Genomic DNA, 25,523 nt, shown 5'->3' on the forward strand with positions numbered 1-25,523 from the left:
GAAGGAATAGGCATTAGAGTTAGTAACTCTCCCTCATCGAACCGCCCTGTAGTTCTTTGAGGGGCGGTCTGTTGTTTGAATCTGTTGTGACAGGTAGAGAAACTGAGGTTCCGGGAGGTGGTGCAGCCGTCGTGGCCACTGGTCGCCTCCTGGGCCCGGGCTCAGTCTTGAGGGCCCCCTGGTGTGTTTCCCTGAGTTGTTCTTGACGGAGAGGAAGGAGGGTCCTTTGTGAACAAATTAGCTGGAATCCAGGGGCAGTAATTTCTCAGCAGGTGAAAAGAAAAGGAAGACGGGAGCCTTCTCTTGCCTTTTTATCACTCAGCCTTTGGGAACAGGACGTGGGGAAGTCAGCCCAACGTGGGCTTGATGGCCTTTAGCCCTGGGGTCCCTAGAGCCTTGGCAAGGGTCACCTGACACTAGTCGGAATTGTTCTGAACCTCGGTTTACTCATAGTTAAAAAACAAGAATTACAAGTCCAGCCTTGTAGAGTGGTTTGCAAGATTAAACAAAGTAGCAGTTTATAGCAATTGCTTGCCTACAGAGGAGGAGCTTTTGTTCCCTTTCCTGACTCCGTGGGGTTTGGGTTAAGTTACTAAGGTAGGAGATCCTAGGGCTCCAAATGCTTTGGACCACTGCTAGGCCTCCGCTCCCACATTAAGTTCGGTTGTTCCTAAGACTGACAGGAAAGGACCTTATCGACTATGTCTCCCGAAGGCCACACACTATTGGTGGTACTGCTGGTGAGAGTTGAGCAGGTAGTTAGTAACAGGCCAAACTGCTACTCTCATTCACTTTGGGCCCTCCTAACTACAGTTCCAGTTTGGGGTTCTAACTCCATAGCACTTGCCGATCTTCCCTTTTGAAGTAAGAAGACAAACTTCAGACTCAGCTTTAGCAGGCCATAAGATCAAATGTGATCAACCATGCGGGTTACAGAAAGAAGCTGGTTCTGCCATTGACTACAGGATTTCAGGTCCTACAAAGCTATAAAATTTCCCTGTTAAAAGAATATACATTGAAACATTTGTTAAAAAGCAAAAACTTAGGTGAATAATAACGTTGGTAGAGCAAAAGGGTTTGCTTTCAGCTTTTATTCTCCATTGCTTTCAGCTTTTCTCCTCATTGACTTCCCTTTTGAAACTGGAGTGTGCCTTCATGGAAAAATGGAGAGGCCCCAAGATAATCACAGAAAATTACCACAGTTAAGACTGCAGAATTCTTTTAAGAGGTAGAACCTGATGCAGTTTAAATATATATATATTTATATAAATTTTATTATATAATATATTATATTATTATATATAATAATATAATATAATATATATTATTATAATAATATTATAATATATAAATTATATAAATAAAATTTATATATTTTATATAAATATATATATGTAAGCAAGCAGGAGTTTCAAAAGCAACTCAGCTAACTTCCCAGGTAACTTTTGGAATATCTCTTTCTGAGTCTTAGTTTTTCCTTGAGATGGCTGCATCAGACCATCACCAACGTTCCTTTCCCAGGATTCCGTGATTCTGAATCCTTAAAGGAGGTCCTATCTCTTTCCTAGTAAATCAGTGATACTGAGATTACATTACAAAGTACTCATGCAGAACTGAAATATAAACTGTTGTACCAAGCCAGAGCTGCGAAAGACCTACACGTATGGGGTAGAAATGGCAACTAGTCTGACGTGTGGACAGGTGATCTGAAATCAGGAGGGATGCTGGTGTGCCTTTGTCCAGTTGTATGCCTAGCCCGGGATAAATGAGGTACTCCCTTTGAAGATGCTAGGGCAAAACATTTCTCTCTAAAGGGATCTTTAGAGAAGACTGTTAATTTTTACTGAAAAGGTGTTTAGGATCCTTAGGTATGAAGAAGAGTACTGGAAATATAAAACTTCTAGAAACTTTGACACCATAGGAAAAAAGGACATTGAGAAGTGTTTGCAGTACTCAGATGTAAAGTCCATTTTTAAAATTTAGATATATGAAAGTATTATTCATTTTCAGGTAAAATTATTATTATTATTTGAGAGAAAGAGAACGCACACACTTGAAAGCAGAGGAAGGGGGAGAGAGAATCTCAAGTAGACTCCCTGCTGAGCACAGAGCCCAATGTAGGCCTCCATATCACTGTCCTGAGATCACGACCTGAGCCAAAGTCAGACACTTAACTAACCAGGCGCCCCTTGTCTGTACTTTTAAATCTTAGTTCTGTTTGACCAGTCATTGACCACTAAATGTAACAGGTGCAAAAGAGAGTATGGTTACCAGAAGCTGCCCCCACCCCAGCTTCCAGATCCTAACCCCAGGCCTGCCCCCAGGTAGTTCTTTGCCATTTCTTGAGCGTGTGTGTGTACACAAGCACCCACAGAGGGCAGTGCTTTGTACAGTCATACACTTGACTTTCTTCATGTAATTTCTCTGAAACCTGATGCATGTTAGTATTTACCAAGCAGATGCACTCCTTTCTAATTGCCGCTTGGTGTTCCATGGTACACCATACTTGGATTTAATGATTCCCTGTTGACATCTGCTACATTGTTTCTAATCTTTGATTATGAATGATAATGCTGCAGGGAATTTCCCAGCGGGTGTGTCCCATCACAGGTGCCCCTGTGTCCTGCCTCTTGAGAACCCAGTGTCCACGTGGACAGTCTTGCCAGCGTCCACTGCTTGCTTTGCAGCCTCCTTTCCCTCTGTGGCCTCATCCCCCACCCCGTTCAGGCCCCACACCACTGCCCCTTGCCCTCTGACCTCTATTTTCTTTGACTCCCGCTTCCTACTCTAGCACCTACAGTTTTTGGACCCTCCCATGGCCTCCCTTGCTCCTTACCCATCTTAGAGAATCATCCCCCTCAACCCTGGCCCCTCTCTCTCCCTCATACTGACCTGGCAGATCCCATCCCTGCTAAATTTAGCTCTCCCCCAGCTGTCAGCCTGCCCCAAGCACCGCCTCCTGTCCTCACTGGTGACACTGCCCTAAGAGAAAAATGGCCCTCCTTCTGGCGAAGGATAATCACGTCTTCCCACCCCCTCCCACCCGGAGACATCACTCCAGCAGTTCCCTCCTTGCCTCCTGCTTCTCTTTTCCCTCTTTACTCGACCTTTTCTATCAAGAACCTGGTCGATACCGATTTTTCTGTTGAAAATGGTTGAGAACTCAATGAATTCTGTTCTCAGACAAACATGCCAGCATGTTTGCCAGCATTTCTTCCATCTTAAAATGAAAAAGCCCACTGTGCCCTCTCCCCTCCTTCCAGGCCTTCTTGAGCTCCCCCACTTGGGCTTTTACCTCTGGTACCCACTGCAAAAAATAGCGCCCAGCAGGGTCACCTGGCACCCACAAGTCTCCAGACCCCAAGGTCAGGTCTCCATTGTCCCTTCACCCGGCTGCAGGTATCTGTAGCCTTCTACATGGTGGGGGCTCCCCCCGGAAGTGCCTTTTTCTTGGGCTTCCAGGATCCCACCTATCCTGAGTCAGCTCACCTCCCCGGCCCACAGCCTGGGCTCCTTTGCCCACTCTACACCTGCCACGTGCCACTGCCTCCTCCATGGTCCAGCTGGCTGGCCAACAGGCAGCTCACATTGAACACACCTGCATCTTCGTCCCGAGCTGCTGCGTCCTCCTAGTTCCCATCTCAACAAATGGGGAATCCCATCCTGTAGCTGCCGAAGCCAAAGACCCTGGAGTCTGTTCTTTCGCCTCACTTCCCATTCCCAGTCTTGCTGGCTCTGCCTCGGAATCTGCCCAGCCCCCAAGTTTCACTCAGCACCTCCCCCGCTGCTCCCCAGGGACCCAGATGCTCCCTTCTTGGAGCAGCCAGAGGGATCCCTTGAACACCTGAAGTCAGGTTATCCTGCCCCTGCACTACCTCCCAGTTCCCTCAGAGCTTCATCCTTAGGTATGAAGAAGAGTACTGGAAATATAAAACTTCTAGAAACTTTGACACCATAGGAAAAAAGGACATTGAGAAGTGTTTGCAGTACTCAGATGTAAAGTCCATTTTTAAAATTTAGATATATGAAAGTATTATTCATTTTCAGGTAAAATTATTATTATTATTTGAGAGAAAGAGAACGCACACACTTGAAAGCAGAGGAAGGGGGAGAGAGAATCTCAAGTAGACTCCCTGCTGAGCACAGAGCCCAATGTAGGCCTCAGAGCAAACCCAAAGTCCGAAGCCGCCCTCCCTGCTGTCCCCCAACCCACCCTGGACTTACCCCAGATACTACAGGGCTCGCCCCTGCCAATCTCTCATCTCCTTGGCTCTGCTTCGCCCCATGTGGCCCATGGCGACACGTATTGAGCATGTAGCAATAAATTGCTCAGTAAGTAATTGTGGGATGACTGAATTCATTCCCAGCGGTGGGATTGCTGGGGATATGTACCTGGAGTTTTGACAACTGGAGACATCTCCAGTTGCTCTAGGTAGAGGTCGTTCCAGCTGAACTTCCACCACCTGCTAGCAAGTTTGTTACCAGCCCCTCAGCCATGTGTGTTCTTACCCTGTGATCATTGCTGGTGAGACAAGCACAAGCTCGTTTTATTTCTGAGATGCCGTGATGGGTGTTAGTGGCTATCCTCTCACAAAGGGCTGGTTTCCTCGTTACATAAACAACTGCTGAAAATAAGAAAACAGCAGTCCAGCTGGGGAGAAAAAGCTTGAATAAAATTTTTTTATTCCCATAAAAAAAATGTGAATAGACCATTCACAGAAAAGGAAGGCAAATGCTTTTAAACACAAAGAAGTGTATTTCTGCGCTTCTGAAATCCTTAGGTGTTCTTCTTTTCATACCAAAATTTATGTTTTCTTCTAGTATTTTCCTAGTTTGAGCTTTTGGCTTAAACTTCTGCTAGATCTGGAATCTGTTTTGGTGGAAATTATAAAGTAGGAGTCTAGTTTTACCTCCCCCCGCCAAAGTTTGCCCAGTTGTCTCAGTAGAAGTCGTGTGGTGGTTGTTGTTTGGTAATACAGTGTCATATTTGTCAACATCCAGGCCATATGTATAATGATCAAAAAGACAGACAGGGCTCGTGTTTCTTTTACTTAGCCAGCAGGAATTCATTGTCCGATAGCAGTTTTGGAACCAGCTGTCACCATTGCCAGCAGTGATCCAGACCTCAGGCTGTTCCTGCTCTGCTGGGAAGATGAAACAGTAACTAACCGCGGTGGAGGGGGGCCGGTCTGTTATAACGGGCCGGGGCCAGCAGGAGGCATGGGAGAGCTCTTTAAACAACATTTAGCACTAGAACTGGGCCTTTGTACAGTCGAGCTGCATTCTCTGGGCTTGGCGGTACGTTCCAAGCAAGGGAACGCAGGCCTGAGAATATGTTTTTCTTTAGACAGTCGTGTCCAGTTTCACTGGCCAGAACATGGTCTGCAATGTGAGAGATTGCTTGGGGCAGGCAGGAAGGTAGATCAGAGTCCATTGGAAAGGGGCTGTCAAGTTCTGCTGGGGGCTGCGTTCCCTGGCCAGTGGGTCTCAGGTCTAGTTTTGGATCAGGAGGATCTGGAGAACATGGCCTGGCATCTGCATTTTATAAAACGTCCCAGGGCCAGGTGCCTGAGTGGCTCAGTCAGTTGAGCATCTGACGACCCTTCATTTTGGCTCTGGTCCTGATCTCAGGGTCCTGGGATCATGAGCCCTGAGTTGGGATCCCTCAGCAGGGAGTCTGCATCTCTCTCTTCCTCTGCCCCTCCCCTGCTTGTGTGCGCATGCTCTGTCTCTCTCTCTCTTTCTCAAATAAAAGTAAATCTTAAAAACAAAAACAAAAAAAGTCCCAGGGCATCCCGATTCTCAGCTGAGGTGGAGGTGAGCTTCCGCCCTGGGGAGCAAACGGAACTCTGCCCTTGGAGGAGGGCCAGCCATCTGCCTACCCAAGCCTACCAAACCAGATCCAAAGACCCCAAAGTCTTCCTGGCGTGGATTTGGTGACAAGACTGACCTGAGGTCATGGAGCCACATCTGCTTCTCCCAAAGGAACCCAGTCCCCCAGGTGTCCATCTCTAAACCAGTTCCATTGCCCTGGTTTGTCCAGTGTCTTCAAGTTTCCCTAACTTCTTTTTCTCACCTCAGGTTTGGTGTTTGCTTGTTTGTTTTTTAAGTAAAGTCTACACCCAGTGCGGTGGGGCTTGAACTCACAACCCTCAGATCAAGAGTTGCATGCTGGGGCGCCTGGGTGGCTCAGTGGGTTAAAGCCTCTGCCTTCAGCTCGGGTCATGATCCCAGGATCCTGGGATCGAGCCCCGCATCGGGATCTCTGCTCCGTGGGGAGTCTGCTTCCTCCTCTCTCTCTGCCTGCCTCTCTGCCTAGTTGTGATTTCTCTCTGTCAAATAAATAAAATACTTTTTTAAAAAAAGAGTTGCATGCTTTACAGACGGAGCCAGCCAGACACCCCTATTTGGGGGTTTGGTTTTATTTGTTCTACTTTGTTTTGTTTTGTTTTAAAGATTTTATTTATTTATTTGAGAGAGACAGAACACAAGCAGGGGGAGGGGCAAAGGGAGAGGGAGAAGCAGACCCCCCGCTGAGCAGGAAGCCCGATTTGGGGCTTGACCCTGTGACCTCCAGATGATGACCTGAGCCAAAGGCAGCTGCTCAACTGACTGAGCCATCCTGGTGCCCCTTTTTGTTTTGTTTTGTTTTGCTTTGAACAAGGCTCCATGCCCACTGTAGAGCCCACCACAGGGCTTGAACTCAGGACCCTGAGATCAAGACCTCAGCTAAGATCAAGAGCTGGACACGTAACAGACTGGGCCACCCAGACACCCCAAAGAAATTGTATTTGCTTGTTTTCTTTTTGTTTTTTTTTTTTCTTAAAGATTTGTTTATTTATTCTGTACAGGAGAGAACGTGCACATGTGAGCAGAGGCAGGGAGGAGAGAGGGAGAGAGAAACCCAAGCTGACTCCTCAAGCGTGGAGACCAACGAGGGGCTCGATCTCACGGCCCTCAGATCAGACCCAAGCTGAAACCAAAAGTCTGACGCTCAAGAACTGCACCATCCAGGTGCCCCCTTTCTTCCTTTTTTTAAAGTGAGTTTCCTTCTTAGTGGTAGAGGTTCCATTAGAAGCATTTCTGTTTTCAGGGTCTTGTCCTCTCAGCAGGAGTCGGCATTGACAGTAGCGTTGAGCCGCAGAAGAGCAGTTTCTGAACCTCATTGCCATCTCCCTGAAACTGGCGTGTGAAGGGCCGAAGCCCCCAGCAGCCTTAAGACAAGATGAGGACCGTGCTCATGGTTGCAGAAAAGCCATCCTTGGCCCAGTCCATTGCTAAAATCCTCTCTCGAGGTAGGAAGGACAACCCTCGGGGTGGGGGTGGGGCACGGTCCTTTCCTTCTTTTCCCCAAGTGTGACCCAGCCCCCTGGAGCTGACTGCTGCAGGACAACAGGCGTCAATGCAGCATCTCAGTATTATCAGTGTAGGATGCGTTTATGGCCACAGCCAGTGTGGGCCAGGACTGGGACTCCCAAAACCTACAGGCCCTGATCACAGCCTGGTCACAGCTTGGCACCAGGTAAGCCACTGTAAGAGCAGTGCGCCTGTCCGGTTGTTGGTCATAAGCAGCCCTGGTAACTTACACAGAGAGAGAATTCACTGGAAGGAAGAAGACAGAGCCAGGCGCCCACCCTGGTCTAACTCTGACACCGATCTTAGACCCCAATCTAATTCTGCGGCCATGCCACAGACACTGCCGTTACCCCTCAAGCACTTGAGGGCCCCTCAAGTGCTGCAGCTGCAACCTCTGTGTCTCATGTCACTCGAGAGGAGCCATCAGACTGACCCTCATCTAGGCCCTCCTGGGACACCAAGGCACTAGCCCCGCTCTGGCCACTGGGGCAGTGGGTGGGGTGCTGCTTCCCTTCCTATCTCTGGATTCTGTCCAGGTAGGAAGGGTACCTGGGTGCTGGGTACCTAGAAGTGGTACCCATGTACCACGACCACGGTAGGACAGTGGGCTGGCATCTCTCTGAAAGGAAGGGGAGAGCTGAGAAGTGCCGGGTCCCCAGATGCCAAGGGACTTTCAGTGGGGAGCATGAAAAGACACCATGGGACTTAATAATGAGGAGGCCCCTAGAGGCCTTCGAGTAAAGTTGGAAAGAAGTGAGGCAGAAATGCAGGGAAGGGCCCAAGAGTGTCGATTTCGAGAGCATTCAGAGATGGTGCTCCTGGCCTTCAGCCTGCCCAGGGCTCGGCGTGGGAGCACACTGTGTTGGTTGGTTAGCTGCAAACAGCATTTCCCTTGAGAAGCCACGACATCGCCCAGCACTCAGTTACGTGCAGTGGCGGGGGACATTATCACTGACTGCCCTGGGGAAGGGCATGGGGCTGCCTCAGTGGCTGTGGCTTGTCGGAGTGGCCATCACCATGCTCCTCCCCTGCAGGAAACATGTCCTCACACAAAGGCCTGAACGGAACGTGCTCGGTGCACGAGTACAGTGGGACCTTCGCTGGCCAGCCCGTCCGCTTCAAGGTGACGTCTGTCTGCGGTCACGTGATGACCTTGGACTTCCTAGGTGAGCCCCCAAGGCCCTGCTCATCTCCTATCCTGCGGAGGGAGGCCCTGCAAAGTGCTGCCATGGTTCTAGTCGGAGCCAGGGGAGGGCTCCAGGCAGAGGGGTTTGTGCAGAGCCCATGAGTCCTGAGGCCAGTAGATCATGGAGAAATGACCCAGGTCCCAGAACCCACGTTTTGGAGCTCAGCACCCCTTGGGTCCCCATCCCAGAGAGAGTCCTTAGTCACTGCATGCCCTGTGCTCCTTCCTGTGCTTCCTAGAGACAGTCAGTGCCCACCTGGGGGGGGGGGGGCTGGCACATGCAGGCATTTGGAACATGGTTCCTGCTGAATGTGACTGTTGTCCAGTGGCCATTCAGTGGTCGTCATTGTTACCCTTCTATCTTTGCTATCTATCACCTTGGAAGAGCCCGCTTCAGTGACCCAACAGCCAGGTGCAGGGTCCTATGCTTGACAAGAGTCTGGCCTGGGCTCTGACCCCTGCTCCAGAGGCTCATGGGCTGGGACCGGGGCCCCTAGGAGTTTCTGTCCCACACGAGTAAAGTGGGTCTTCCAAAGGTGCCATCTACTTCCCGGGATTGTTTGAGGATTCAGTGTGACAGTGAAGATAGAGAGCTTAGCACACAGCAAAGTCTCAACACTTCTTGCTGCTCAGTAACAACAATGACATTGATTCAGCTGTGTGGCCAAGCATTTGTATTCCTGAGTTTTATCACCAGCCAGGAGGCAGGGAGCTGGGATTTGAACTTGACTCTGTCTGACCCAGTTCTCTCAGGCTGCACAAAATGGAGATGCTCAGCATGCAGACATGAGCCCTGCATGGAGAAGTGGTTGGAGGTACCAGTCATGAGGCTCCAAAGATTGATCCCCGACAGGGATCCCCTGAGTACCTGTCCCGTGTGCCATCACATGCTGGGTTGGGGGAGACTTGCAGAAATCCAGGCTGGGAGAGAAGGCCAAAGTATGAGTGGTATGGTTCGGTGCTCTGGCAAAGTGAGCCAGCCCAGGAATGGTGCCGCCAGCCACAGGGCATGTCCTGAAGTGAGGCTGGGGCAGCGGTGGCCCTGCCCAGGGGTGGCTCATGTGGGTGGCCACGGTGTGGTTTCCCTTCTGTGGCCTGGGGGAATGAAGGCCCAGCTCTGCCTCTAGTTGTTTTCCAAGCCTCCCTCTCCTCCTGGGGTTATTACCATTGCAGAGGTCAAGCTCTGTGGCCAGGAAGTGTGATTCAGATGTCACCGTGGCTATGTTTGTAGGAAAGTACAACAAATGGGATAAGGTGGACCCGGCAGAGCTGTTCAGCCAAGCCCCGACAGAGAAGAAGGAAGCTAACCCCAAGCTGAACATGGTGAAGTTCCTGCAGGTGTGTGCGGCGGGCTGGGGCGGTGGGGCCTGGGAAGTCTCCATCCTGGCTTCCCCGCAGTGCAGGCCGGCACCTGAATCCTTCCCCCTTTCAGGAACCGGGAGGCCTTTGCTGAATACCCAGGGCCTGCCTCCCAGCGATTTCTGTCAGCGCCCCCTGCTGGCCCACGAGGCACCCTTCAGGCCTGTTCCTGGCCTTGGAACCACCCACAGGCCCACCTGGGCAGGCCTCTCACTTGGCCCTGGAGAGCAGAAATTCTGTTTTTTAAATTGTTTGGTGGTGCTTGTGATTTTCCTAGTTTTAAAACAAATGCATACATATTGTGGAAAATATGAGAAAGTAGAGGGAAGAAAAATTTATCTAGAATCACACTGCCTAAGACAACCCCCATTAACCTTTAGGCTTATTTCATTTCACCCCTCTCCCCGAGCAGTTTTTGGGGTTAAGATCATATTGCATTTATAACCGTTTTGTGTCCAAAACACTAAGTTCTGAGCAAAGTTCTCTGAGTGGCAAAGGCAGCCTAACCATGGCTAGCACATCTGCTCAGCCCAGGCCCTGTTCTGGGCACCCGTCCTGCTCCGAAGGGCTCACGTGCCGGGAGGGAGCATGGTGGGTGGACAGTGTGGGCCGGGCCATGGAGGTGCCAGTAGCTGTGTGCTGTGTGGCAGGTGGAGGGCAAAGGCTGCGACTACATCGTGCTGTGGCTGGACTGCGACAAGGAGGGGGAGAACATCTGCTTTGAGGTGAGAGGGGGACCCACTGCGGTCCTCACTTCCGGTCTTCCCGCTGACTGTATTTGCAGTCACCCCATTCCGGGGTCTGCGGCCAGGAATCCATGATGTTGTCTTCAAAATGCCTTTTTTTTTCCTCTTTTATTTTGGAAATTACATAGACACTTTCAAATTTACAGACTCTACCAAGGGCAAAGGGGTGTTACTTCCCCTCCTGGGGTCGACTGTGTGAGCAGACAGGGCAGAATTTTCTAGGTGGATGGGAGAGGGATGGCTTTCAGCATCCTGGCCTACTGGGCACCTCTCAGGGACCTTCGGCCGAGGCTGGTTGCCACTTGGCTACATTCCTCACTCCTTTTCTCACTCCTGGCCTTCACCATCCACTCTCCACCCAAGATGCCTTCCAGCCTTCTGTCTCCAGCCTCCCTGTATGCCTCGGCTGCAGGTGTGGCACCCTCACACGGGTCCTAACTGGACTGCAGGTGTCCTCTGATTCCGCTCACCCTCCTGCCTCTGCACCCCAGCCCTTACCTGGGGCCTGGCACATCTTGGGGCTCAGGAAACGCTTCCTGTGTGACAGAGGGAACTCAGGGCATCCTGTGTTCCAGCACAGCATCCTCAATAAACACGATCGTGCTTTGTCCTTTCCCAGACACTCTACTCCCAGCCCCTCCCCTACAGGGCTGCTCCTCCCCTGGGGGGGCCTTTGCGTCTGGGGATGGAAACTCATGGGGCTTCTCTGCCTCAGAAACGAAGGCACCTCTTTCTCATAATGAAGCAGCATGGCCAGGCTCCAGCATGACCCCCCCCCCCCCACAATGCACAGCCTTCTTAGTGAATCTGGCCCCAGGCCTTATGCTATACTTCAGCCCTGAGGCCCCCCCACAAGCTCCCACCTTGGGAGTCCCCTGTGCCCTCCCCACTCCTGCCCTCTGCTTTTTCCTCCTCATTCTATTTTCCTTCCTTGGCTTTTCTTCAGTCTCTTAAAAGTTCCATCCACCCCTCCTGGCACTCTGCCCTCTAGAAGGAAGGGAAATGGGTCAAGCTGGGAGGATTTCGTGACTGAGCTCCCTTGCATCCGTGGCATTAGCATTTCCTGGTTTGGCTGGGATGAAAGTAAGAGGGTGAGAGAGAGGATGGTAGTAAGGGGCGGGTGTTTGAACAGGTTTGTCAGTGGAAGGAAAAGAAGCCATGTAGCAGGAGTGCTGGGGAGAGACTGAAACTTCTGGATAGGGAGGGGGATGGTGGAGGGGCCGGCAGGAGAGGGAGGAAGTCCCACACGGTGAGGTTCTGAGGTTCGGCTGGGAGAAGAGCTGTGCCTCACAGGCGGAATGCAGAGCAGAAGGCAGAGACCTCCGAGGTAGGTGACCACTGGGCTGCCTCCCCCAGGTCCTAGACGCCGTGCTGCCCGTCATGAATCCAGCCCACGGTGGCGAAAAGACGGTGTTCCGGGCCAGGTTCAGCTCCATCACGGACACAGACATCTGCACCGCCATGGCCCGCCTGGGTGAGCCCGACCACAATGAGGCGCTGTCGGTGGACGCCAGGCAAGAGCTGGACCTGCGCATCGGCTGCGCGTTCACCAGGTGCCGGCTGCCCGCCCCATGGCCAGAGCCCCTGCCTCACCCCTCCCCTGGTCACCCTGCACTTGGTTAGCACTAGGCCAGCGCCAATATTCTACAGACCCTGAAGGAAGCCATCTGTCTGGCTGATTTAGACCACATAGGGCACCATGTGACAAGCAGGGTGTTCGTCTACATGGTGTGGGTCTTGAGGAGAGGGTGGAGGGAATGGAACAGACTAGAAGGGTTTCCCAGCCCCAGGATCGGTGCAGCGTCTGCTCTTCTCTCTTGCCTTCCACGCCATGTGTGCTGCACACACATGATTCCTCTCTGTCCGCACACAGCCTCCTCAGGCCCGCTGCTGAGTGTGTCCTCACCTTGTCCCCTGTCTTCTGAGCAGGGCGCCGCCCCCAGTTGGCCCCAGGCTGGACTCACATGGCTGGTTAATGATGGTGTCTTGAGCGAATCCATGACCAGAATCTTTTCTCTGTGCCATGCCTCCCTGTAGGTTTCAAACTAAGTACTTCCAGGGAAAATATGGCAATCTGGACAGCTCCCTCATCTCTTTTGGGCCATGTCAGACCCCTACCCTGGGCTTCTGTGTGGAGAGACATGATAAAATCCAGTCGTTCAAACCGGAGACCTACTGGGTTCTGCAGGCCAAGGTTTGCTTTCCCTTCCCTCTGCACGCTGGGTCTTTCCGGGTTCAGGCTGTGGACTCTGAGGGTCTTCCATCATTATCCTAGCCCTGCAAGCCCCGAAGGCCAAGGGCACAGAGGAGGGAGGCCAGAGTGTTCTTCAGGGTGCCCAGAGAAGGGACCCTAGCCTTCATTGGCTTGGATGTGTTGGACTTAGAGAAGCGGGAATGAAGTCAGCTTTGGCAGCGTGGAGGGGAGAGGTCATACCTCAGGGCCATCAGCTATGATGGTCAGATCCAAGGTCTGAACTGAGGGCCATAGGCCCCTGACTTCAAATGTTTTGAAGTCTTAGAATCCTCTCTCCAAATAAAGTCTTCCGTGTAAGCTGCTTGTAACATTTAAAACATAATACAGAGCTGGTCTGGTTGACATAGGGCGCCCCCCCCCCCCTCAAGGGCCACACCTAGTGCTGGCCAGGCATTAGATGGTGGGCAGGGATGGCTTTGAGGTACAGGTTCCCATGCTTCTTAAAGACACAGCAGCCTCAGCTTCAGGCTCCCATCATGAGACCACCAGCCTAATCTCAAGGGAGAGGCCTAGAATCAGAGCAGCCCTCCCTGGGGACCGGGCTGGGTCTCAGCCTGCCTGTCTGTGCACCTAGGCACACCTGTACAGGTATGGCCGTGAGACCTCAGAGATGGGACCGCTGTCCTCCCAGACAAGGAGCAGCTTCATCTGCCTCGATTCCCTTCCCTGGCAGTGAGCTCACCTGGATATTTCTTTCCTGTCTTCTTCTTTTATCCTTTTTCCTACAGGTTAATGCGGATAAAGACAGATCTCTTCTTTTGGACTGGGACCGAGTGCGAGTGTTCGACCGGGAGATCGCCCAGATGTTTTTAAACATGACAAAGTTGGAGAAGGAAGCCCAGGTGGGCCTTCCCCACCCACATCTGTCATGTTTGCTCTGGGTGGGAGGAGGCCTTTAGACACATCTGGCTGGAAAAGCAGCTTGTGACCTAGGGTCCCGTTGTGGTCTCCTTTCCGGAAACAGACATGTTTTGGAAAGAAAAATGGTTCCTGATGCTTGCGGTCACTGTGGTGTGCCCCTGCTCTGTACTGGACACTGCCCCATGTCCACCATCTGCCAGCCCCTTTCCACAGGAGCCCAGGGGCATTCTCTCCTTTTGGCAGGACTCCATTTCCCACAAATGTCCCTTTTCTGTGATGCTGAACGTTAACAATTCCACAGGGACCTATGGTCACAGGGTCACACAGCTAGCATGGGGTAGCCCAACCTCGGTCAGCTTTCATGGCCTCTGTGGTGCTGTGGTTCTTTCTTAGGGTTTTATTGAATTTAAGGGTCACATGCTTGGCTGTTAGGAAGAGGGTGATGCCACCTGGCAAGGGGCTGGCTGCCTGGGGTGGAGACAGGTCCACCGTCATCACAGCAGCCCGCAGCCTTACCAGCTACCGGAGTCGTGGAGGTGCGGCCTGGCCTCCTTCAGCAGCCTTTTCTTGTCCTTTTCAAGCTTTCCTTGGGTGTGCTCTGCTCAGCCTCATGCAGTTGACTCAGGCTTCCAGAACTTTCTCCAAAGCTGCTTCATTCTTTATCCACAATCACGTTCCTCAAGAGACCTTTGCCACCTTCAGTTCTCACCCATAGTGGTCCCAGCCTCCACTGATGCACATACCCATTTTGGCCTAAATTCGCCCCCACGTTTGTTGGTCTAGAATTCAGAAGGCACCGCCCTGACCGGTGGCTGGGTCTCCATAGGATTGGGAGGGGCAGGGCACTGGACTTGAGTTGTTTGGATTGTTTTTGCCTCAGACAACACAGAGCCCTCTTTTCTGACAGCTGCTCAGCCCAGACTTTGAAGCTGACCGGTATTTTCTTTAAACTGCATGGTGTTTACAAGTATTTCAAAATAGTTACCAAAATTGGAAAATTACAAGATTTCACATAAAAGTCCTGATTTGCAGCTTTTGTTGACGAACTGGAAGATGAGGCAATGCCAGTAGGCCCTTGTGGGATGTTCGGGGGCAGCCAGGGGCGAGCAGCTGCCCCTGGGGTGGGCCCGAGCTCCGTGGCCTGGCCCAGGCCTCACCTGCCATCCCCATGGCCAGGCCGCCTGGCTGCCACTGGCTCCTGGAGGATTTTGAGTTTGCAACCCCTTCTCTTGGCTCTTTGCTATTAGTCCAAGTTTTCTCTTTCCCTAGAAATTCTCTAGAAAAGAATTTTTTTTCTTTTTCCCTTTCTGGGCCTAAATAAATATTCAAGTCTTAAGACCACTGTAAAGAGTGAAATTGAGAAGCAGAGAGACCAAGTGAATGAAACCAGACCCTTTGCCCACACACCCAGATTCTCTATTACAGCATCCTTCCCCTGCCACCAGAATCCCTGACTGTGCTGTCTTCTAGGTGGAGGCCACAAGCAGGAAAGAGAAGGCCAAGCAGCGGCCCCTCGCCCTAAACACTGTGGAGATGCTGCGAGTAGCAAGCTCTTCTCTGGGTATGTAGGGGTGTTCCTCAAAGCCCACAAAAGACTTCTTGGGACAGGCCCATGGCTCAGGTTCAGCCCTGGTGCAGCACCTGGGGATGGGGGCCAGTGCTGATGCTCTTGCCACTACTACCGGCACTCTCCCTCTACGCTCACCTGTGCTGAGTGCCCCCCTGTCCCCCACTGTCCTTACCTACCCCTGCGGAGGCCCCTCACTCTGTGCTTACCTGTGCCGAGTGCCCCCAACTCCTCACTCTGTGCTCACCCATGCTAGGCCCCTCTCTTTGTGCTCACCTGTGCCAAGTGCCCCCCAGGCCCCTCTCTGTGTGCTCACCCATGCTGAGGCCCCTCACTCTGTGCTCACCAGTGCTGAGGCCCCTCGCTGCGTGTTCACCTGAGCCGAGTGCCCCCCCCGCCCCCGCTCCATGCTCACTTGTGTCAAGGAACAGCCCACCTGCTATATCCTGTGAGGCTTAGTGGGAATCTGAATGCAGAATTCATTTCTCCTAAATTGCAGAGTGAAAATAACTAATAACAAACTAACACGCAAGAGAATCCCATCTCAGAGGATTGTTGGTTAATATTCAACAGCTTCTTTGAATTTATGTGGGGAAAACTCAGACCATTTTGTATTACTAAACATCTCCTCAGCTGCTGCCTGGGTTGAACACGTGGAATCCCATGGTTAGGAACCCCCTGCAGGGCAAGCCCTCGTGTGTCACTGGCTCAACGGAGTCCCCTCAGAGGCATTAGACGATGGAGTTCCAGCTCTGGACCCAAACTCTGGTGCCATCTCAGCTTGGCTACTTTCTTTCTTGTCCAGGAGCCTCGATTTCCTCACAGGAACCCAGGGCGGCCGTCATGGCCATCGCGGGGGCTAGCTTGTTCTGAGAATGACATGACTGAGATGGTGCACCCTCACAAGAGTGGAGGCAGTGAGTGCCACCACCCGACAGGGGCATCCTGGCACTAGCAACCCCGAGCAACTTCCCTGGTGTAGGGGGAGATGCCACGAGTGGGAGGCTGGCGCTCCGGACCCACCTCCTGCACGGACAAATGCGACCAGTGTTGATGTAACCTCTCTGAGATTCATTTCCATGGTAGTGAGAAGGGGTTGGGACTGGAAAGTCAGCCTTCTCTGACAGCTGTTGGCCTCAAGGCATTGGTAGCCTCTGCAGCCTGGGGAACCTGGACAGTGTCCTTGCAGAGTAGCACCTTTAGGGATCCTCAGGGCAGTGATGACACCAAGTGACCGGCAGCTGAGGGCCAACATCTGCTGGTCAGGGAGAAGCAGGAGGATAAGCCATCCCTCGGTGGTTCCGGAGTGCCTTGAGGACAGAAATACCCAGGTGGCTCAGAATGGGGGGGGGGTGATTGCTAATTCTGCTGTCACAGTGGGACATCAGGCAACCCCGAAGCAGACCCCAGGTGCTCCATGGAGTGTGTGAGATCAGCACTCTGGAGCCTACATTGAATCGGCATAGCCCATGTCATGAGGGTGGGACTGTGGAGGGTTCCTGTCCTGGGTCCACTTCACAGGTTCAGGACCTTGGCCTCGGAGAATGCTGCCCAGGCACATGCATGGCCAGTAGCTCCATGTGCTTGCGGTGCCCACTTGGAGCCATCCTCACCTACCAGGAAGCCCTGGCCGCCTTGGATGGGGAGCCCGAGTGCCCAGGCCCATGGGCAGGGGCCTGGCCATCCCCGGCACTCCAGTCTAGCTGAGCCTGCCCTCTTGCAGGCATGGGGCCGCAGCATGCCATGCAGACCGCCGAGCGGCTCTACACACAAGGCTACATCAGCTACCCGCGGACCGAGACCACCCACTACCCCGAGAACTTCGACCTGAAGGGCCCTCTGCGGCAGCAGGCCAACCACCCCTACTGGGCCGACACAGTGAGCAGAGCCACTGGGCACGCTTGTTGCCAGGGTCTGGGGACCCAGTCCAGGCGCTTTGGCCAAACCTGGGACTGGTGCTGGCTCCCTCCCCGTGGGAGGACGGCTGTGTCCAGACTCACACACCACCTTGTCTTCTCTACCTCAGGTAAAGCGCTTGTTAGCAGAAGGTATCAACCGGCCACGGAAGGGCCACGATGCTGGTGACCATCCCCCCATCACCCCCATGAGGTCTGCCACTGAGGCCGAATTAGGTATTGGACACTCCCCCCACCACACACGCACACATACCCACTCCAGGCTTCTGGGTGGGAAGCTACTGTCACATGGCACCTTTGGACGGTGTCAGGCCCTGTTGGCAATGTGGGGGCTCCCTCCCGCCTTCCTCACCTGCCCCTGGCTGTGGCAGAGGGGGTCCCCTGAGAGTTGTGTTCTGTGGCTGTGAGACAGGACAGGACTGCAGTGGCCGCTGGCAGGAGGCAGGAGCAGGAGAGGGATACAGATGGGCCAGGACAGAACAGGCCAGGACCAAGACAGAGAGTGCTAGGGCCCCACCAGCCAAGGCGGTGCTGGTGGCCTGTGTCCTGGGAGGAGGCAGGGAAGGGGAGAACTGTACCCGTAGAGACTGGCCACTGTGCACAGCCCGAGTTTGAAGTGATGGTGGCAAGTCCCTTGCTGCGGACCGGCCAGGCCCTGAAGAGCAGTCCCACGTCAGTGCGGGGGTAGAATGTGGGCGCCCGAGCTGTGAAGGAACCGCCTCAGCCGGGAGAGTCACTTAGTCACTTTCTCTTCCTGTGTTTCCTCCTCCTCTCTCGAGCGTTGGTGCAGGCCAGCCCTGCCATCCTGTGCCGACAGCCAGGGCCCTGCTGCCTAAGGGAGAGCTGTGTGTTGGGGGGAGTCCTAGAACCAGTCCCTGGCCAGTGACAAGCTTCCGTGTGTGTTGCAGGGGGCGAGGCATGGCGGCTGTACGAGTACATCACCAGACACTTCATCGCCACGGTGAGCTACGACTGCAAGTACCTCCAGAGCACCATCGCCTTCAGAATTGGGCCCGAGCACTTCACCTGCACGGGCAAAACCGTCATCTCTCCAGGTACAGCTGTGCATCCCACTGTGGCTCCTCCCACACCTCCACAGACTAACAGAATGTTCTCCATCATTCCGGGAGAGGGAGGCCCAGTGTCTCGGGCCTGGGCTGCCTGGGCAGGACCCTGAGTGGTCGCATCTTGTGTCCCCAGGCTTCACGGAGATCATGCCCTGGCAGAGCGTGCCTCTGGAGGAGAGCCTGCCCACTTGCCAGAGGGGCGACACCTTTCCTGTGAGCGAGATAAAGATGCTGGAGAAACAGACGAGCCCGCCGGACTACCTGACTGAGGCTGAGCTCATCACACTCATGGAGAAGCATGGCATCGGTGGGTGCACCTGTCCGCCCGGGCCCTGGGCCCGAGGGTCCCCATCCTGGGACCATGGGCCAGGAGATGGTGCTTCCAGAGCTGCTCGGTGACCCCTCCGTGCCCAGCACCTGGTAATTGGGGCCCAGGGTGTGGCCAGCTCCTCAGGCAGTGTTCACTCCGATGGGAGCTGCCTGGTCCCTGATGTGCCCCACAGCCGACCAGGCTCTGGAGGGCCGCAAACATCCCAGTTGTTGTACCTGGCTTCTGCTCTGTCACCAACAATTATGATGGGTGACGTCCCACCTGAGGCTGGGGCTCTGGGGACAGTGGAGGCCTCAGCTGGAGAGCTGCACGCCTGCTTCTTCCCAGGGGCCTGGGTGCCCGCTATGGGTCCTGCCCCAGGTTCTCAGGTACAGAGGCTGTGGGGTGTGGGTGCTGCTCCCCCAGCATCCTCTGTCCTTCCCCATTGACAAATCCATGGCTCCTTAGACCCCATGACCAAAATGAGTTTGTGTCCACGGAGAGGGCTCTTCTGACCTTCTGAACCAGGCAGTGGCCAAAGGCAGCCCTGTTGACTGGGGCCCCCCAGGGCTATGTGAAGAGGCTCTCCCCTCCAGCAGTGGCAAGAATGCATGGGAGTCAGACCCCAGTCCCAGCATTATCCTTCAAGTGTGATCCCGTTAGCCTCTGAGCACCATCTAAAGAGATTCCTCAGCACGGTGGAGCCGTAAGGGCAGCATCTGGCAGTGCCAGGTGACTTTGAAGTCTCCAGGAGAGGTCCCACTCCGGAAACTGATCATGAGGTACCTAGGAGCCAGAAAGTGGGCGATCCTGAGCAGGTTTCAGAGGGCACGATCTGGCAGCAAGCCTAAGAGTTCCTCTGTGTTCAGGGGTCTTGAGCCCTGGTTCCAGAAGGCTCAGGTATCTTAGAATCAAGGTTGGAGAGCCCGAGGTGGTCACCTTTCCCAGGTGTGAGGGACAGGTGGAATGAGCTCCCATGACATTGGCAGAGTTCCTTAACCTCTGTGAGCCTCTATTGTCTGTAGACAGGGATTAAGCCCCCAGCGCTGGCACTGGGAGAACCATCTTTGGATTCACGAGACCATTCTTGAAACACACACTTGGTGTCCCACACAGTGCTGGCCGGAAACCGGGGAGGGAAGGGGCTGAGAACCGGGGGCCCCATGGGGGGTGGGTGCAGACAGGGAGCCTATAGCGTGATGGAGGCAAGCTGAGGAACCCCAGAGCCTTGCTGTGTATTGCAGGGACGGATGCCAGCATCCCCGTGCACATCAACAACATCTGTCAGCGCAACTATGTCACTGTGGAGAGTGGGCGCCGGCTCAAGCCCACCAACCTGGGCATCGTCCTGGTGCATGGCTACTACAAGATTGGTGAGTCAGGCCGGCTGTGGCTCCCTGGCTTCCGCCCGGACTGTGACACTGCATTTCTTGGCCCGTGGTCTCTGATGGACTGTGGCCCTGTGGGAGGGCCCTACCTCCCACTGCAAGGGTACTACACCAGCCCCCACCAGAGGACATTTCCCAGCAGGGTGCTCCATGTTGTTGATGGATGGATGGACAAGTGCAAAGGTTCCAAAAGGGGAGGTGCAAGGGGTGCTTCCCCACAGACCAGCTGGACCCGGGTCCTCCTTGCAGAGCTGTCTGCTCTGTCCCCAAGAGATTCCAAGGAGACCAGGAGAGATGGTAGGGCACAGGCCTGGCCCCAGGACTCCCAGGAACTGACACTGTCCCAGAGACAGGATGTCCCTGGTCACTCCACACAAGATTTTCTGGGTAGGAGATGAGGAAGGGCCTGGGGTCACGGGACTCCAGGCTGAGCTGGTGGGGGCGGCCATGACCCCTTGATGTGAGTGCTCGCAGTGATACCTGACCCCTCCCCACTGCCGCACCTTGCAGATGCAGAGCTGGTGCTCCCCACCATCCGCAGTGCAGTCGAAAAGCAGCTGAACCTGATCGCCCAGGGCAAGGCTGACTACCGCCAGGTCCTGGGCCACACACTGGACGTCTTCAAGAGGAAGTTCCACTACTTCGTGGACTCTATCGCCGGTGAGGCCCCCTCTTCCCTACACCTGGGTCAAGGCCACCATGGCTGTGTGGGACTGGTGTCCAGATCTGGGGTCCAGACTCTGGGGCTCCGTTGGGAGGACAAGGCAGTGGCGCCTCACTGCCAGGCCATCATCATCATTGGGGTTAAAGCACAGGCATCTCACCACCGCACACGAGCCACTGGCTCAGGTGACCGACCAGTGAGGCGGCAGCTCTGCCCTTCTGTGACCTCCGCACCCTCAGGGATTGAGACGCACGCACTCAGGTCCTGGCCCACTCATGGGGACCTCCCCTCTGCCTGCCTGTCTGAGGTGAAGGTGGGCTGCTGGGCCCAGAGGATGTGACTCTTCCCTGCGCTGCTTGCCCCCAGGCATGGACGAGCTGATGGAGGTGTCTTTTTCACCCCTGGCGGCCACAGGCAAGCCCCTGTCCCGCTGTGGGAAGTGCCACCGGTTTATGAAGTACATCCAGGTAAGCGGGGTGAAGGGCTGTGGCCTCCCTTCTGTCCTCCGGCTCCAGCAGGCATAGACTTGGTCAAGTCTTGCCACCTATGGAAGCCTCTGCTTTATCTTCAGTTCTGCAGGAGTAACGGTCTTGGTCCTGGTTGTCACACAAGCATGAGAGGCCTACTGCGGCCTTGCCCACAGATACCCACAGTGTCCCCTGACCCCAGCAACATGTACACTGTGAGGCCACTTAAACACATTGTCTGGTTTTCCCTAACAAAACATTATTTGCTGTCCTGGGTACTCGTGTACACGCAGGGGATGTAGAACTGCCTTTCTTCATGCGTGCAGCAAGTGTACTGAGACTCGTAGCCAGGGGTCCTTGCCTGAGAGGTTGTTGCCTGGCAACACATTCCACATTTTGTGTTATATGTGACCTGTTACCTATTACACATGACACGCATATTACGTGTCTGCATTCTGTTACATACAGAAGTATACTGTCGTGTTACACATTACATGTTGGTGCTATGTACCACGTAGTACCTACATATTCTCTACACAACATATGTGTGATATATATGACATATATGTGACACAATGTATGTGTGATATGTATCATACATATGACATATCGTGTGTTATGTATCACATGTTACATTTTCCGTATCACATATTACATTGTGCATGACTTGTTACATGTTGCATATTCTGTGTTGTGTGTCCTATGTTAGAAATTACATGTTATATGCATTGTGGATTACATGTTACCGGTTACTTTGCTATCATGAGAATGAGGGTGGGCAGGAAAGTTGGGTGGCCTCAGTGACCCCTAACCCCCTCCCCGGTGTTACCTCAGGCCAAGCCGAGCCGCCTGCACTGCTCACACTGTGATGAGACCTACACGCTCCCCCAGAACGGCACCATCAAGCTCTACAAGGAGCTCCGGTGCCCGCTGGATGACTTCGAACTGGTCCTGTGGTCATCGGGCTCTCGGGGCAAGAGCTATCCATTGTGCCCCTATTGCTCCAACCACCCGCCCTTCCGAGACATGAAGAAAGGTGAGTGCCGTGTCTCTGGGCCTCAGCCACTCCCTCCAGAGACAGGCTGGCCTGTCCCCCTGGGTGTGCATAGTGCCTCTTTGGGCCCCGCCCCGGCCCCACACCATGCTGGTCTCCGAGGGGCCCTGCCCCAGCCCCCACACCAGTGTAGGGGTAGGAGACCTGGGGTGGATTTGGGCCCTGCTGCGGTGGCCCAGCTGTCTGCCTCTCTCCATGCCAGTCAGAGTCGACTGGGCAACTATAGTCAGCTCGTTCGGGATCTGGGCAGCAGGCGTGCTGTGCTCCCTCGCAAGTGAGAGGATGCAGCCGGCTGGGGGACCCCTCCTGGCAAGGGGGTGTGCTCTCAGTCATTGTCTACCACTGTTCTGTCTCCTCACGGTTATTACTGGAGAAAGGAGAGCATGTGTCCAGGTGGGACCGAGAGTCTAGAGGGGGCCCAGGGCCTAGCATGCTCATCCTTGGCTATGCTGTCCTTTACACCACACGCAGCCCTTGTGTCATCACCTCATGCCATAGACAGGAATGAGGCACAGTGAGAGGCATCTATCCACCTTCACCTGGGGGCCTGGGAGTCCTCAGGGGTCTCAGTTCCTGTGTGGACTCCTGACTCGGGCCTCCTGACTCGGTCCTCACCTGTGTGGCAGGGACAGTCTGCATTTGAGCTGCTGGCATCACCGAGGCCCTTCCCTGCCCTCCAGCAGCTTCCAGGGAGGCCAACGGCCCTGTGTAATCTGGAGGCATAAGGGCCACTTGGCTGGAGCTTGGAATGAGCTGTGGAAGCAAAACTAAGGGGGGTGGGTGAACCCGGCTGGAGGCCACCAGGAAGGCCTTCTAGAAATGACGGAGGGTTGGCTCTTGAAGGTTGAGGAGGTTTTAGAGAAGCAGAGAAGCAGGGGCAGTGGCAGCAGGGGCACCCAGAGCCAGCGTAAACAAGGCCGAGAGGAACACTTCTTGCTGGGATGAGGGTTCCGGACCGTGAGACCCTGGGAAGAGGCCCCTGGAGGGGAGGGGGCAGGAGATGGGGGTGTGCATCATGGACTGCCCTCCCCCCCACCAGGCATGGGCTGCAACGAGTGCACACACCCCACGTGCCAGCACTCGCTGAGCATGCTGGGCATCGGCCAGTGCGTGGGCTGTGAGGGTGGCGTGCTGGTGCTGGACCCCACCTCGGGCCCCAAGTGGAAGGTGGCATGCAACAAGTGCAATGTGGTGGCACACTGCTTCGAGAACGCCTACCGTGTGCGCGTGTCCGCTGACACCTGCAGCACCTGCGAGGCCGCACTGCTCGCCGTGGACTTCAACAAGGCCAAGTCCCCACTCCCGGGCGACGAGACACAGCACACGGGCTGTGTCTTCTGTGACCCCATCTTCCAGGAGCTTGTGGAGCTGAAGCATGCAGCCTCCTGCCACCCCATGCACCGCGGCGGCCCAGGGAGGAGGCAGGGCCGAGGGCGGGCCCGGGGCCGGCGGCCCCCTGGCAAGCCCAGCGCCAGGCGGCCCAAGGACAAGATGTCAGCCCTAGCCGCCTACTTTGTGTGATGGCCTTGCCATCCTTCGCCAGGCCCCACATGGGTGTCCTGTGGGCTGCAGAAATCATTAAAATGCATTTTGTTCTTCTCCAGAGCAAGCGGCTCAGGACCTTTCACTGGCGCCGGAGGATTATGGGGTCCTCCCTGCCCATCTCCTCCTTGCCCTTCCTAGCATCCTTGCCCCAGCTCTCCCTCCATTCTGCACACTCCTCCTGAGTACCCTTGCTCTGCCCACAGCCTGGTGCTGCCCATAGGGAGGCCACCGAGTGTGGAAAGGGGAATCGAGCCCAGTCCGAGGCTCACATCTTACTTCAGTACATGCAGGAACACATGGTAGCTGTGTGCACAAGTAGGAGGTGTCCTCTCCTTGCAGGAGGCATTCCCTGCAAGGCAAGGAAGAAAGAAGGGCCCCAACTGCTTGTCCTCCCAGGCAGATGTCATAGGAGGGCCACCTGTGGAAGGAGGCAGGGCTGAAAGAAGTCCTCACCAGACCTTGGCCATCCCCACAGCCCACTGTTTGGGGTCAGAGGGTGGCTCTGAGCAGGCCTATGTGTGGTGCGCGCAACCCTTGTGGCCTCTCAGGGCCCGTCCTGATTCCTGCTCTCCCATGAGCCCTTATTGTCCCAGACAGAGGCAGGCCAGCCACTTCCTAGGAGGAGCTGGGTGGGGGTGCTGTGCTGAACCAAAGGGACCCGGCAGAAGCCATCTGCGTGTCTGATTTAGGAAAGAACCCATCAGCCAAACCACCCTGTGAGCTGTGCCGCACCTGCCATCCTTCTCGCGCCCCTTTACTGCTCCAGCCCCTGCGGAGAGGTGGTAGATAGAACAGCTTTCCAAGCATTATGGTACTACACCCCTGTGAGGGACAGGTCAGGGACATTTTGCATGTGGACTTCCTATCTGGGCAGCAAGCTCACAGTCCACACTGCAATGTACAAGGCTCTGGGAAGAGCTTCCGTCAATAAACTTGTGATGGCCCAGCATTACAAGCCAGCGCCGCACCCTCCAGGCTCCCTCTTTTGGGAGGCCCCAGCGAACAACCCAGGTGTCCCAGGAACACTGTGAAAGAACTCTAGAAACTCAGAAAATATGCAGTGAGCCGGGGAGATGACGTGACCTGAGGGCAGACTCCCCGGAAGCTGCTGGGTGGGATGGTATCCCAGAGGAAGGGGGGGATGCTCGGAATGCTTGTGTTCCTCCCCACCTACCCTCTTGCTAGGACCGGACTCGGGGGGGCACGAGCAAGGCCACATCTGCTAGTAGATAGTGTCCCTGGCACAGGGCTATGGCTGCTCTGCCAGGCCATCACATATCGAGTGGACCCAGGGCCTTCTCCATGGGAGGGTGACCCAACTCCATTCTGCTCTGGGATCTCTCTCTGACACACACACACACACACACACACACACACACACACACACAGCCCAGGTGGATGGCCAGAAGGGCTTGCGGTAGGGCAGAGACTGTACCTTAGGCTTTAAACCCAAACTACGTATTCCTCACCAGGATCCTGCACTGAGATTTCAGCCCCAAGCAGGGCTAATCATAAAGGATTTGTTCATTTTTCTCTGCAACTGTCCCTTGTGTGTGAATCTCCTTAGCATTCGAAGCTGGAGTCTACCTTTTGGGTCCCGTCATCTCATATCATCCAACAGCATACAACTCTTCCAGCGTGGCTGCAGAGCCAGGAGGACAGGAAGAGTCGAGGCCCACTCTGGCTAGAACAGCCTTCTGTGCTCCTTAGGACTGCACCTTCTGCCCTTGAGGTCAAGGAGGTCTGTAGCTTCAGGCTGACCTGCTCTGGGGGAGCAGGGGGC

The 25,523-nt window shown here is 54.4% G+C and overlaps 1 protein-coding gene across 3 annotated transcripts in view; it reads left to right on the forward strand.

The window, feature by feature from the left end:
• Positions 1–23,792, forward strand: part of TOP3B (DNA topoisomerase III beta) — a 24,105-nt gene extending 313 nt beyond the window's left edge. Inside the window, exons 1-19 of one of the 3 annotated variants that reach the window (XM_046024439.1) lie at positions 1,145–1,228; positions 6,852–7,014; positions 7,094–7,295; positions 8,391–8,522; positions 9,774–9,880; positions 10,552–10,626; positions 12,004–12,200; positions 12,685–12,841; positions 13,630–13,743; positions 15,233–15,323; positions 17,053–17,207; positions 17,356–17,461; positions 18,154–18,300; positions 18,446–18,619; positions 19,867–19,995; positions 20,521–20,670; positions 21,041–21,141; positions 21,976–22,177; positions 23,235–23,792. In XM_046024439.1, coding sequence (XP_045880395.1) covers positions 7,226–7,295; positions 8,391–8,522; positions 9,774–9,880; positions 10,552–10,626; positions 12,004–12,200; positions 12,685–12,841; positions 13,630–13,743; positions 15,233–15,323; positions 17,053–17,207; positions 17,356–17,461; positions 18,154–18,300; positions 18,446–18,619; positions 19,867–19,995; positions 20,521–20,670; positions 21,041–21,141; positions 21,976–22,177; positions 23,235–23,716 — 2,589 coding nt within the window. In that variant the 5' untranslated portion in view covers positions 1,145–1,228; positions 6,852–7,014; positions 7,094–7,225 and the 3' untranslated portion in view covers positions 23,717–23,792. Of the gene's footprint in view, positions 1–1,144; positions 1,229–6,851; positions 7,015–7,093; positions 7,296–8,390; positions 8,523–9,773; positions 9,881–10,551; positions 10,627–12,003; positions 12,201–12,684; positions 12,842–13,629; positions 13,744–15,232; positions 15,324–17,052; positions 17,208–17,355; positions 17,462–18,153; positions 18,301–18,445; positions 18,620–19,866; positions 19,996–20,520; positions 20,671–21,040; positions 21,142–21,975; positions 22,178–23,234 lie in introns of those variants that run through there. The other 2 variants (XM_046024438.1, XM_046024440.1) reach the window with 2 other exon arrangements.
• The last annotated feature ends 1,731 nt before the right edge of the window (positions 23,793–25,523 follow it).

The sequence above is a fragment of the Meles meles genome, chromosome 12 (assembly GCF_922984935.1).
Source record: "Meles meles chromosome 12, mMelMel3.1 paternal haplotype, whole genome shotgun sequence".
In the NCBI taxonomy this organism is placed as follows: domain Eukaryota; kingdom Metazoa; phylum Chordata; class Mammalia; order Carnivora; family Mustelidae; genus Meles; species Meles meles.